This window comes from Rhopalosiphum maidis, chromosome 3 (genome assembly GCF_003676215.2).
Source record: "Rhopalosiphum maidis isolate BTI-1 chromosome 3, ASM367621v3, whole genome shotgun sequence".
Lineage (NCBI taxonomy): Eukaryota > Metazoa > Arthropoda > Insecta > Hemiptera > Aphididae > Rhopalosiphum > Rhopalosiphum maidis.
In genome coordinates, this window is record NC_040879.1 from 27,270,291 (window position 1) to 27,284,418 (window position 14,128).

The 14,128-nt window shown below is 25.0% G+C and overlaps 2 protein-coding genes across 6 annotated transcripts; one reads left to right on the top strand and one right to left on the bottom strand.

Moving 5' to 3' along the window:
• Positions 1–2,202: 2,202 nt before the first annotated feature.
• LOC113559321 (4-coumarate--CoA ligase 1) lies at positions 2,203–8,260 on the top strand. Of its 4 annotated transcripts, XM_026965005.1 has the most exons (10): positions 2,214–2,289; positions 2,428–2,565; positions 3,864–3,993; positions 4,700–4,910; positions 5,752–6,040; positions 6,794–6,962; positions 7,031–7,318; positions 7,398–7,625; positions 7,693–7,858; positions 7,938–8,260. In XM_026965005.1, exons 3-10 carry the CDS (start codon positions 3,874–3,876, stop codon positions 8,060–8,062), a joined length of 1,596 nt encoding a protein of 531 aa, XP_026820806.1. In that variant the 5' UTR covers positions 2,214–2,289; positions 2,428–2,565; positions 3,864–3,873; the 3' UTR covers positions 8,063–8,260. The 4 variants fall into 4 exon arrangements, with proteins under 4 accessions (XP_026820808.1, XP_026820806.1, XP_026820805.1 ...); XM_026965007.1 differs by lacking the exon at positions 2,428–2,565 and having other exon boundaries at positions 2,203–2,289; XM_026965004.1 differs by lacking the exon at positions 2,214–2,289 and having other exon boundaries at positions 2,303–2,565.
• A 375-nt stretch (positions 8,261–8,635) lies between these two features.
• LOC113556545 (NF-kappa-B-repressing factor-like) lies at positions 8,636–14,068 on the bottom strand. 2 transcript variants are annotated; one of them, XM_026961564.1, is made up of 8 exons: positions 13,432–14,068; positions 11,774–11,969; positions 11,571–11,698; positions 11,273–11,489; positions 10,411–10,537; positions 10,135–10,349; positions 9,619–9,801; positions 8,636–9,559 (listed from the first exon to the last, which is right to left on the bottom strand). In XM_026961564.1, exons 2-8 carry the CDS (start codon positions 11,941–11,943, stop codon positions 9,370–9,372), a joined length of 1,230 nt encoding a protein of 409 aa, XP_026817365.1. In that variant the 5' UTR covers positions 11,944–11,969; positions 13,432–14,068; the 3' UTR covers positions 8,636–9,369. The 2 variants fall into 2 exon arrangements, with proteins under 2 accessions (XP_026817365.1, XP_026817364.1); XM_026961563.1 differs by having other exon boundaries at positions 13,364–14,068.
• Positions 14,069–14,128: the final 60 nt, after the last annotated feature.

Below are 14,128 nucleotides of genomic sequence, written 5' to 3' on the forward strand. Positions count from 1 at the left end.
GACAATGTAATGCCTAGCCAATAGGCATAATGGACGATATAATATAAAATCCAATTTTATTGATTAAAATACACATAAATATATAATAAATATGAATGTAATTTTTAATTATTAATATTTTAATTTAGTAGAAAATCAACTAAATAGTGTGTAATAGGCAATGGCCAATAGATACACAAAGGCGCGTGCGTGGGAGGGTCAAAAGGGCTATTGCCCTCTGGGAATTTTTAGCTATAATAATATGTACTTTAATATCACGTATATATGGCACAATAATTCCATTTTACCATTAAATTATACTTCAGAAATTTGTAACACAATTGCAATTATCAAAGAAACAATTTTTTTTTTTAAAGAAGAAAGTTCTCTTAGAAGTTCAATTGCTCAGAATTTAACAAGATTGCCAGTATCACATAAGGCTTAGAGAAAATTTTATTGTTATTATTACTAAAGCTCTGAGTCTAAATTATCTAAAAATGAATAGTAATAACGATATATCAAGTATCAACTAAATCAATATATATTTATTTTTAATTCAATAACTACTCTACAGTTTTTAGTTTTTACAATTACTAATAAGTAATAATCATTTAATACATACACAGTCACAAGTTACGCACTTTAAATATTGCCTATTATAGTTTAGTATAATACTAAACTCCTTAAATATACAACCACCATCGATCCCATAAAGGTATAAATGGTATGGACTGCATATTATAAGATTATTTGTATGCAACCATTGCAACCAAAACAAGTACAATTTTTATTTAATAATTAATAACGAATAAACATACCAGTAACTATTAATATTTTATTATTATATAAAATATATATTACTATTAATATAATTCTAGTATCATTCTTTAAGCATGCATATTACTACATTATAGATTATAAGTAACTTTTATCTTGCCCCGAATGGGATTTTATTCTGCGGGAGCACTTCATATTACATAAACATAATTTATTAATAATTATCGCAGATAGCGAAAAACCGATCGACCAACACGCACACGCATAACACATCAAATAAATTATATTATTATTATTATTATTATTATTATTATTATTATTATTGTTATTAGGTATATCTGCTTTTGTGATTTATTTTAAATATTGTATTGCCGTAATTATTTTCTTTTATATTTAGTATAATCTCAACTGCTAAATCGTGCCATTTTAAAATAATAGGTACCTATTAATTTTGTGTCCACAAATCCCCGCATCTTTTATTTTATACTTCTATTATTTTATTATATGTTGCCAAATGCACATATTATTATTTTACACTACAATATTGTACACAAGTGTGCACAAATCGTCATTATAGCCATTTTGATCGTCTTTGTAATTATTATACTTGTGTATGTGTGAATATTAGAATTTTATTTTACCAGCTGATCAATATGCACTCCAGAGTTGTAAGTTTTTCTCTGTTATTATTTATTTATACATTTTTATTATATATTCGTAAAATTAGTTGAGCAAAAAGAGCAACAGTTGTAAGTTACTTATAATTTTTATTTATTTTTATACATTGTTATTTTTATATTATATTGGGCATGTACTGTTTCATAAAAATTTAAAATAGTGAATATTTTATCGTAAGCTAGGATATCTAACATTGTTCATTCACTGTGAAGCACGATTATAAAGATAATTTTGATACCTACTTAATAATCATGTATTCATGTCTGAAACTCTAGAGTAGAATCAAAATTATTGACCTGCAACAAATAATATACTAGATTAGGTATCCTTATATAAAAAATGAAATAATTAATATAATATCTTGTCTAATGACAAGATAATAAATTATTGTACATTTTAACTGGACTTTAAGTATTAAATCTTATATAAACTAAAAACGTACACGTATAATTAGTTTTACCAACCAGTAATTATTTATGTTAATTTGTTTTTTTAGTTTTAATCAAATAGCAGTTAGTTCTAACAAATAATCTATCAGTAGTAGTTTAGTTATTAAAAAAAATTATATTCATGCCTACATTTTATAATGCTTTTATAGTTATCTTACTCCGCGAATAGTAAAACAAAAAAATATATTTATTACGAATAAGACCTTATATTATATTATTTTAAAATATGTTTATTTATGTATAACTCCTCTTAAGAATCATGTAGATAACATAATATACAGTGTTCCGATTGCTGTCTTATCAAGAAGTGATAAGTGACGTGCGACTCATCTTCACAGTGACAGACAAAATAAGTAATGCCGACAATGCCCTATTGCCGCAACTACTGAATACTGACAAATATATTGTAAATTGATAAACTACTATAAATTTTAAATTATAATATTATTATTATTTTTATTAACGATTTAACTATCTAACTACCTTTGTTGTTGTGAAACAAATGGAAATAATTTTTAATTGTTCAATTATTTTTATGATTCAGACGATATCGTTTTACTAGAAGTCTGTCGGCTGTTAATTTATTAAGCAATTTAAATAGGCTTCGCATTAATTAGTGTGTTTTGCGATTAAACCTTTGAACTACCTACTGAACGTACGTTTCCGGTAATCATAACATAAGGTATGGAATGGTGTCCAGTTCTTCAATGGTCCTATGCTTATATGTTTTGGTCGTAGGTTTTCCAGTAGATAAATCATAATTTCCAAATTATACATGTATAAATTGCTTAGAAATTCCCTTAGTCTTACATGTATTACTTAATACTTATCTGTATTTTAATCTTGTTTTGATGAATACCGTTAAAATCAGTGGCATGATGTAGGCTGTTTTTTAATCAATATAAAAAGACTTTATATCAATATAAGATCTAATAAACTAATAACCAGGGCTCGTAAGTTCATGCGTTGTATTTTTTGTGCATGTTTTTGCATAATTAGGGTGTACAGGCATATTTGTCATGTAGTAATTTTTTTAGGGTTATTTATGCTTATAATTACATAAAAAAATATTATATTTATCTATTTAAATATTTTGGTTCTCTTTTGCTTTTTATTTTATTTATTTTCCTATTTATAAAATGGTAATATTAGTTTTGATTTAATTTTATTAATGTTGACTATTTTAAAGTGTATAAAAATTAAAAGGAATAAAATACTTTTAAAATGAATTGATGTTTTATCTTATTATTTCAAAATTTGCCTGTGATTTTCTTACATAATGCATATTTTAAAAATGTTAGCAAATGTAAATGCATATTTCCAAACTTTTAAGTGCATATTTTTCCAATGTTTAGAGCATGAATGCATGCTAATTTAGTGCATGAATTAGCGAGCCCTGCTAATAACCATTAAAAAATAATACATTTAACTTTATATACAATCTAAATAAATTTAGGTTGTAATAAAATACAAAGTACTTCTAGTCACAACTCAAGATATAACTAACAAACAGTCAGTTATATTAAACTTACAAGTTTTAACCTCTTTAGGTAACTAATTGTATTTAGTATTTATAAATCTAATAACCAGTTTAGTCCACATATTTTTATTATATTTGGGTTTTTATGCTATTTCTGTAGTGCATTTAAATGCATAGGACTACTAGGACAAGTAACAAAAAATAATGATTTATAAAATAGACCAATTCAAAATATTCAGTTACTTGTTTATAATTGAATAATAGTTTCAATTGGAATGGGAAAAAACAGTTAAAAATGTTCTATACGCCACTGGTTGAAGATATTAAGTTGTTTTTTTTTTTTTTTTTTTGACACCTTGCTCTTGTACACAACTATTGTAAAATTCTTTAGAAGTTTTTATTTTCTGTGCTGTGGTTTAATTTTATAAATTAATAAAAAAATGAAAATACATCATTATAGTTTGTTAATTCAAATGTTTTTTTTTCTGTGTGTGTTTTAGTGAATAAACAATGGCCCAAGAAAATATAATACATGGATCTCCAATTCCTGATTATTTGTTGAACAATAAATTAAATTTAAGTCAGCACTTTATTCAATTACTTAATGGACTTGGAGAAAAGACTGCTATGGTATGTTAAGCTATCTTATTAGTATTTTTAATAAAAATATAGGTAATTATGGAATCCATTAAAACAAGTTCACTGCTATGATATCTATTTTGTAATTGTGTAGCTTTTATTATATTTATTCTGATTGATTATGGTACAATATACTAACCACCATCTACCAATAAATTTCCAGAGTTGGGCTGAGTTCAACTTTTAAACATAACACAACAGACAATATAGCTATGAAAGTATGAACTCAGCTTTATTTAATTCTTGTTGTGCTTGTATAGAAACCAACAATATTTTTATTGCCTGGTATAAATACTATAGGCTGACATAGACAATGTGACCCAACTAAAAAGATCTATTTATTCAATTTGATTATTCTTATAAAAATAATAGATATAAAGTACCATTTTTGTATGCCATATTTGACAGAATACATTGGTACTGCCACCTTATTAAGCTTGAATATTCTATCCTCTATAGTTAAAAAATATTGAAATTATTGTTTTATATAACTTAATTATTATTATTTGTGTTATGACTGTTATGAGTAGTATCTCCAGAGTCTCATGTTATTTTATTGGTTTAAAATAATTTTTAATGATTAAATTATGTAAATTTAAATGATTATTATGTATTATTTTACTTACCAATAATATGTTTAAATGTTAATATTTTTTTTGTAATTTACTGTAATTCTCTTGTACTTTTTAATTTCTAGATTGATATGCATGATGGGTCTTCATTTAAATTCAGAAATATTTTACATGCAAGTTTAAATATAGCAAATACCTTAAAGTATGAATTTGGAGTACAAAAAGGTGATATTGTTGGAATATTTAGTGAAAACACAATTTGGTATCCATCACTTGTACTGGCAGTATGGCATATTGGTGGTATTTGTGCATTATTCAATCCTATGTATAATACTAGTAAGTTAAAAATTAATTTAAATCATTAATTTAGTTACATTTACATCTAGCTATATGTCAATTTATTATTTTACTTATTAGTTATTGTATATAGTTTATTACATAAGCTTTACTTATGTGTTATCTTATTTATTTTCAACATGTTTGTTATTATTACATCAACGTAAGAACAATTTTTATAATCATCTATAAATAATATAGCTTTTAATTTTTATTTCTAATGTTAATGTTAGAACAATTTTTATTAAGTTTTTACTAGTTTACTAAAATATTATAAATAATAATTAATTTTTAAATTTCTAATAATTTATTTTTTTTATTACAAACCTTATATTCTCTTATAACTAATATATGTCATAATCTACTAAAACTATACAGTGTGTCCCGCGTGGATTTACCCATTGCGATATCTCCTGAAATAATAGAGATATCATAATTCTGGTTTTTTAATAAGATTCACAGGGACAAGAACTACAAATATTTCATGTTTTAATTTATTTTTACGTTTTGGTAATTAAAATGTTAAAACGTCAATATTTTCAGAAAAAAAAACTCTACAAAATACAGGCTAACTTCAATTTTTTTTAAATAATTAAATAAAAAAATACATTTTTAACTTTTTTACCAAAACATAAAAATAAATTAAAACATGAAATATTTGTAGTTCTTGTCCCTGTGAATCTTATTGAAAAACCAGAATTTTGATATCTCCATTATTTCAGGAGATATTGCAATGGGTAAATCCTCGCGGGACACTATATACATATCAAAACCTCTATACCATATTAAAGTTTTTGAAACATTATATCGCTAATTTTAGTATAAATTTTGTTTTCACCAGAGGAATTAACACATGTGTTAAATATAACTAAACCAAAAATCATGATAACATCAAAAATGGGATTGGACACTGTAAGAAATACTGTCAAACCACTGGATTTTGTTAAATATGTGTGTCTTATTGATATACTTTGCCATACTAGAACAATCGAAGAAAATAATAATTTTAAACCAACTCCGTGCGACAATAATCAGACTTGTGTGATATTATTTTCTAGTGGAACAACTGGTTTACCTAAAGGAGTAGAATTGTCACATAAATCTATATTTCTCATGGTTTCTGTCTTAAAGTTAGTATGATTTACAATTTTTTTAATTAATTTATAAATTTATTAGTTAATCAATGTGTTATAATATATGTATAATACAATTGTATGATTATATAATTTATTAAGTATTTTTAATTACTTGATGAGTGTATCAGATGATGAAGTTTTTATTTTATTATGATTAATATTAATAAAATAAAAACTATAAATTAATGTAAATAACACAATAAAAACAATAATATTCTTTTATAATTCTTATCAATCATTATAAAATCTTTGCTTTTAAAATATGTGTAATTTCATATTTTTTGAGTAAGTTGTAGGTATATATATATTTGTATGCACACCTAAGTAACAAATGTTATTTGTGTTTAAAATATCGTAGTATATACATTAATGCATTATACATACTACATTTAATGTTAATGTAGTAATATGTTACAACTATTTTACTGTATGCTCCAGCTAAATAATATTTTAAATTAATTTTAAAAAAGTGTAGTATATTTATAATAAATATTGACTATTAATGCCTATTTTTTTAAAGACGACATTAGTAAATAATACCTACTATACTAATTGAGTGATACATTTGTATTAATATTCAATAGATTGTGTTAGTCATAGATTTTAATAACAAGAAGAGTATAGTGTCATCACTGTATATTATGATTTTTGTAAACCTTTATTGATATGTCCAAAAATATTATTCAATAAATTATCTAATTTATGAACTTATAAAATTGTTCATTAAAATTTATTTTTACTTTTTAGTTTCGTTAATAAATTTGCAACTATCGATGATACCATGATGGGTCTAGTGCCTATGTTCCACGGATATGGATTACTGATAATATGTTTGTGTATGTCAATTGGCAGCAAGGTCATAGTGCTTAAATATTTTGATGAAGAATTATTTTTAAAATCCATTGAAGTTCAAAAAGTATGTATACATTTATAAGTTTTAATTAAATTGTCAAACATGTAATTTAATGTTTTTTATTCACCAAGATTACAATTTTATTTGCTGTACCACCACTGATGATATTTCTTGCCAAACATCCCTTAGTAGACAAATACAATTTATCATGCTTGAAAGTTATATATTCAGGTGCTGCTCCATTATCTTTAAACATTGAAAATGAAGTAATCAATAGAATAGGTAAAGGTAAACAACTAAAAGTATTTCAAGGATATGGAATGACTGAATTATCAATAGTAACAACAGCAGCTGATGAAAGTGAAGTTAATCATACAAGCGGTACTGTCGGAAAAGTGATATGTGGCATGTCAGGAAAAGTTAGTTGTATTCATAATTATTTTAATGATTAAAAATTAAACTTAACTGGAGTTGACATTTATTATGTTATTATTGTAGGTTATTGATTTAATCAATGGAAAAACATTGGGAGTAAATAAAATTGGTGAACTATGTTTTAAAGGGCCCATGGTCATGAATGGTTATTATAAAAACTCCAAAGAAACAACATCAATAATTGATGCTGAAGGATGGCTCCATACAGGGGATGTTGGATACTATGATAAAAATTATAATTTTTATATTGTTGATAGAATCAAAGAACTCATCAAGTATAAAGGGTATCAGGTAAATTCAGTTACATTATTTTAGTGTTTTTCTTATATCCATATTTTAATATTTCTTCTATCTTCAGGTGGCACCTGCAGAATTAGAATCACTATTATTAACACATCCTGAAATTAAAGACGTGGCAGTTACTGGACTTCCAAATCTAGAGGCAGGAGAACTTCCGATGGCGTTTGTAGTTAAATATCCAAATTCGACTCTCAGTGAAAAAGATGTTGTACAATTTGTTCACAGTTGAGTAAACAGGTTTTTTTTTTTTTAATTTAATATTTTATTAATTAAACTTACTTATGTTATGTTATTATTTATTAGAAAATGTTTCAGCACAAAAGCGTTTGAGAGGAGGTGTTCGATTTGTCAATGATATTCCAAAAAATCCAAGTGGCAAAATATTACGTAGAGTACTTAAAGGCCTAATTAGTCAATCAAAATTATAAAAATGAATACTATTACAGTTATTATAGGACATGTAGTGTACTATGTTAAGCTACAACATTAAAGTTTATACTTAAATGAATTTTGTATTTTAGTTTTTAATAATCATTTTAATAATTTCTAGTAAGTATACTCAATTTGTCGCTTGTTATTTATAAAATTATTATTTAGAAGAACCAATTAATAATATTCAAAATTGTTCAAATATTTGAGTCTTAGCTAAAGTTTTATTACTATAACTCATTTTATAATTTAAATATACTTAGTAATAATTGATTAAAAATAATGCTAAAGTATAATTTGCAAAAACATTTGTATCAAATATTATAGTAATTCATCACTATTTTTTTATAGTATTATTCATTTGTGAACTAAATTGTGTGTTGATTACAAATAATAATTAATAATTACATTTTAGTCATTTATTGAGTATATTATAAATAGTCAAACATACTATACAGCATCTTAAATTAAAATACATTTGTCTGTTAAATACATAAAAGATTTTTGTATGGATTCCTTTGTTCAGTAATTTTTATTTTCTCAATTCAAACCAGAGCCATATTTAAGGGGGAGGGAGGAACGAGGAAATTTACCCAGGTCGGTCAGACATTGCTAAAGTACAGTATAACATTATATTAATACATTTTTTTTACATTAAGAACTTGTTTAAGTACCTACTATTTGGACTTCTTGATTTTTGGTAAGTTGTCTGACAATACCTTCTAAGACTTAGTGATAATAACACAGAAACAATACAACCTTAGAAGATTGATAGTTTTGATTTTGCTAATAAATAATTAAGGAAAAAATTATAAACATGTATTTTATTGGTTTTTTTAAAATTATTTTAGTATAATATAATGTTATACATTTTAATAAGTTTAAGAAAAATTAATACCATTATCTGTGTAATTGACAAATTAGTCAAATATAACTAAAAAAATTAAAATGGGGATTTATATAGTGGTGGGTAGGGGGGTAGTGAACAAATATTGAAATATGGTTGACCCTGGGCGCAAAAAGTGTAAATATGTCTCCGATTCAAACATTAAACAAGGTTAAGGCCATAAAGGTGGCAAATTAACTCAGTTTAGTCATGAAAAAAATACAATTAATAATGTACTGAAGTTAAAAATTAGGTATATTCTATAGCTAAGAAAATTAAATTATGAATAATATTGATAAAAAAAAAATTATAAATGCATGTTTCTTAAATAAAATAAAAAACTAATAACTTCAATAATGTCGATTAAATAAATTATCAGTTATTTTAATTGTTAAAAAAAAAAATTGGTTTATAATTTCATTATATTACTTCACATGAAAATGTACTTTCATGCCGTGGCAGTTCTAACTTGTAACAATCATTTTCAAAGTTAACAGAATTAACGAGTTCATAAAAAATTTCCCGAGGAGATTGTTTTTTCTGTATCACAATTCGCCTGTTTTCATTTTTTCCATAACTTTTAGTCTTTAAGTCAAGGTGTGTACAAATCCTAATAAAAATAAATTATATTTAAAAAAAATAAACATATGTTTCATTATATGATTTTACTTGTGAATAATTTTACGCTCATCCTTTGTAAACTCTGTTGTAAATGAAAGTTTTGTTTTTGGACCGCTAGAAAATCTCATTATGTATTCCTTAACTTCTGTTTGAAATTTATTTAAGTTCATTTTTGCAGTTTCACGTGATGGCGTAACACCTAATCCAACTCTTTTTTTAAGTTGAACAACTCTGTATACAAGATTTATGTTAATAAAGATGAAAATGAAACTTATAATTATTTTTAACTTATTTGACAATATTTAAATTGACAAAACCAAGTTTTTATTTTAATTAAAAATATAATAATATACCAATAAAATACTGTATAAATTAAATTAAATATATCATCCAGTAGCCAAAACGCCAATTTTTATTCTAAATTTGAAAAAATATTTTAGAATAAATTACTAAATAATTTTTTTTTTAGAAATTTCTTATTTAAATTATAGGACTATGGTGTTATAATAAAATACATGTATGTCAAACAAATTAAACAATACATATTTCAAATTATTGACTTACTCTATTGGTGATTTAATTCCTTGGTTATTTTTTCCTAACCCATCACCTTCTTTCCAACCCATATTTTTCAAAATCATATTACCAAGATTGTTGTCTGATATATTTTTATAATTCGTTGAACAATTTGGAGTATAATTTGTTGAACAATTTGGAGACTCTTTTAAATTATTCATATCTGCCAATGAAATTTGAGATTGTGTATCAATTTCTTTCACCTAATAAATGAATTGTTTATAACAGATAACAAAATAATAACAATAAATAATATTATGTTACCTTAATAGTAAAGCACATTTCTTTCAAAATGTCATAAGCAATAACTGCTACACTCTTACGAGCATGTTTTATCGTTGATCCCGCAGCAACTGCTATCAATTTTTTATGTATGTACAATTTAGCTTGTCTAAATATGATAAAAATAAAATGTAACTTAATATCATATAAAAAAGTAAATAAATTCAAGGTAATAACTGTAAAATAATTAAAATCATATTTTTTTTATGCTACAGCTAGAACAAAGGAGAAATTTTACTGTAAAATATTTATATTAGAAATATCTGATATTTTATAAGAATGAGAAAAATCTAAAATAAATTGAAACTATCCCATAATGTTTTGATCTGTTTAAACTAACCACTATCGCCATTCTTATTGATGACAATCTTTAACTAACTAAAAAGATAATTAACTCAAGTAAACTGGGATGTCCGAAGTTTTATTAAAGATATACTTAAACGACAATGGTAAATTATATTTATAAATTTTAAAAAATAAAAATTTTTAAATTAATAAATAATTATTTTAATTTTACAAAGATCATAATATTAATATTAAAATTATCAAGGCATTAGAACTAGAAAATATTGTATAATATATTACACATTTAAAATTATTATTTAAAAGAATCAACCAATAATCAAAACATAATGTATTATAAAAAAATCTGTATTTATCACAGTGGTTTTTTTTTTGTTAAACTATGATATAAGTAAATGTAATTTTAAATAGAACCACTTAATTCATTTTAAATTTTATCAATCGAATTAGTCAATTGTAAGATTCAAGCATTTCAACCACTTTAAAACAATTTTTTTCATAATCCAATTAACTTTACTAATAGAAATCAAATTAGAATTACATATAATCAACATTTAATCCTTCATATACTATTTCTGGTTTTGTTGTTTTGCTAAATCTGCATGATTGTTCAAGAATATCATAAACATTTGCACCATTTACGACCTTTAACATAAAACCTGGTATTAAACAGTTAGAATCATATGGTGTTGTATATCTCATGTTTTTGTTAGGAGGTTGATTGATATTTAAGTCTGATGTAATGGCTTGAGCATTTTCTGAAATTTATCAAAACCTATATTTACATTTGTAATTATTTAAAATAAAATTGTTTATAGAGATAAATTTACAGTAAATACCATAATCTTTAGCAGTATTTGAATCTGTCATGTTAATATCCTGTATATTTTCATGCAATTTTTCTTTCAAATCATTAACAAAACTTTTAGATAGGTTGTGAATAAAATCCATGGTTGGTTTTGGATACCTTGAAAAATTTAAAAACTTTTGTATCTTTTTAACTCAATTTTAAGTAATAATCATAATTAAACAATTAACTCACTTGCATTCCATAAATTCAATAAAAATAAACATACGAGATAAAGTCTCTAATCGATCTTCAGGGTATTTATTTTTGTTGGCAATCAAAAAAGCACGTCTAAATTTCCAATGTTCTGCATTTTCAAATTTAGTCATATGTTGATCAACATCCCATTTTGTGTTGAAACACATTATAATACAGTTATCTTTTAATATACCTAAACATAAAAAATACCATACTATAATATTCAATGTTAATATTCTTTAAAACAAAAAAACATTTAGGTATAAGTTATTTTAATAGTTTATTTTGAGTAAACAATAATTTTAATTTAAAAATGTATAAACAATACATATTAAATCAAATCATTTCACAATATTACAAAATTAATCATACTTTAATTATTTAAACAAATACTGAAAATATGGTTTATTTATGTAAGTAATTATGCATAATATTTTTTTTCAAACAGTTTAAAATATATTTTGTAAGCCAATAACTTTATATCCATGTATGGTATACAGGTATTTTATGCATAACTTGGAAAATGTACTTTTTGTTCTCTTATTCACAGGAATTTTTGTAATTCAATAATAAACTGAGCAGAACAGTATTATTCATACAACATTTGAATATATTATTTAAACATATGCAGAGATTGGGGGGGCTTAGTCCTCCAAAAAAAAACGTCTTAAACTCAGGAGCCCACACACAAAATGTTGAGAGAATATGGGGTTCTGCGAAACAGGGCAACAAAAAAACGTAGAGAAACATATACACATTTTTTTAGACTCGTACATGGCAGAATTTATATGGCGTTCAAAACTAAATAATAGTGAATCGTTTGGAACAATTTTAAAAAATGTAGTAGAATTTTGGGCATCACGAATAGCATGAACATTTTTATATATTTTTAAATTAATTATTAAATTATTAGAATTATTATATTAATAAATAAACTCATTATTTTGTATTCATATGATGGCGGTGAGATAACAAACATGAGTGACGGGCTATAAAGTTTTCATTTACCACAACGGGGCTATAACAAACCAGTACCAATATTACTAAAAAATCAAAAATGATGATCGTGTAAGATCGACAACTACACCTAATGCCGGACATTTAAAATTTTAATATAATTTAAAATATTAGATACTTCAAAAGTTGTAGGTTTATTATGATAAAATTATATAACTAGAAGTAAAATCTGATTTCTATTTAATATAATTACAAATTCAAGAACCAAATGAAAAATCAAAATCAATAGGCAATAAGTATATTCAACATTGTTTAAAGACAATGTACGTACAAGTGTTTAACAACTACAAAATTGTCTTAGCTCCAAAACAACCAAAACTCTTAGGGAAACAAAACAATTCTCACAGCTTCAAACATCTAAAACAATATATCCTACCAATGAACATTGAAATAATAAACACTCAAATAATAATAGTAATTCAACAAACATAAAGAAATGTAAAAAAAAAAATGCCTATCGAGTTCCCTATATTTTTTAAAATTTAAATGTAAAACATTCATATGTCTGGATAATATTCTCATTTATTAGTATTTAATATTTATATTTTATTACTTAAAATAAATACAAACCTTTCGTGCCTTGGAAAAATTAATTAAATTCACGTGTTGTTCTAAGGTACAAAACTTGTAGCACTTGCCTCGTAAAAAATCAATAGCGACCACTGAGCACGAGGGGTGTGTCTAAATCAAACGACTTAAACCCACATAAGAGATTGAGTCGCACATTCTCGGACAGGTCGACACTGTTGGCAGGCTCGAAACTCGATATCATCGACGTCGGAACGCCGGAAGATTTATGACGACAGTTGTACGTGTTTAACCAGAGTAGGTACTACAAGAAGAAGAGACTGGACTGGGTGAAACAAAAAGAAAATGACGCAGATCGAATAATGACGGCGAGAGTTCTTGACTTGGGTTAAGTGGAGGTACGCGAGGGGCAGTGGGCCATCTTTCGAAAACAATTTTGTAGAGTTCGTTTCTCATTCGTCATCGTTCTTCCGGGCGATATTATGGACTATTGCAGTGTATAACACGAATTAAGATACGTTATTTTTAATTCATGATATACGACTCTACGTTCAGTCGTTTACATTTAAAGTAATAACCTCTATATAAGAAATTTTAATTTTTGGCGATAACACGGACTGCACATGTGCACAACCCCGAGCTCATACTATTCTTGAATATTGATAGTCGCGGGGTGCAGGCGTATCGTGACCGTACAAAAAATTGTTGCCGATATTGTAGCGACGGGTCTCTTCATGAAGTACTCAATGTGCGGTTGCCCGAAATTATTCGTTACAATCACGAACTAAGATATATATATATATATAC

Coding starts and splice junctions, on each gene's coding strand:
- LOC113559321 (XM_026965007.1), top strand. CDS start 3,874: ATGGCCCAAGAAAATATAATACATGGATCTCCAATTCCTGATTATTTG. Junction 7,319..7,397: donor TATGTGGCATGTCAGGAAAA/GTTAGTTGTATT, acceptor TTATTATTGTAG/GTTATTGATTTAATCAATGG. Junction 7,859..7,937: donor TGTTGTACAATTTGTTCACA/GTTGAGTAAACA, acceptor ATTATTTATTAG/AAAATGTTTCAGCACAAAAG.
- LOC113556545 (XM_026961564.1), bottom strand. CDS start 11,943: ATGTGTTTCAACACAAAATGGGATGTTGATCAACATATGACTAAATTT. Junction 10,538..11,272: donor GGATTAAATGTTGATTATAT/GTAATTCTAATT, acceptor TATCATATTTAG/ACAAGCTAAATTGTACATAC. Junction 9,802..10,134: donor GGAATTAAATCACCAATAGA/GTAAGTCAATAA, acceptor TCTTGTATACAG/AGTTGTTCAACTTAAAAAAA.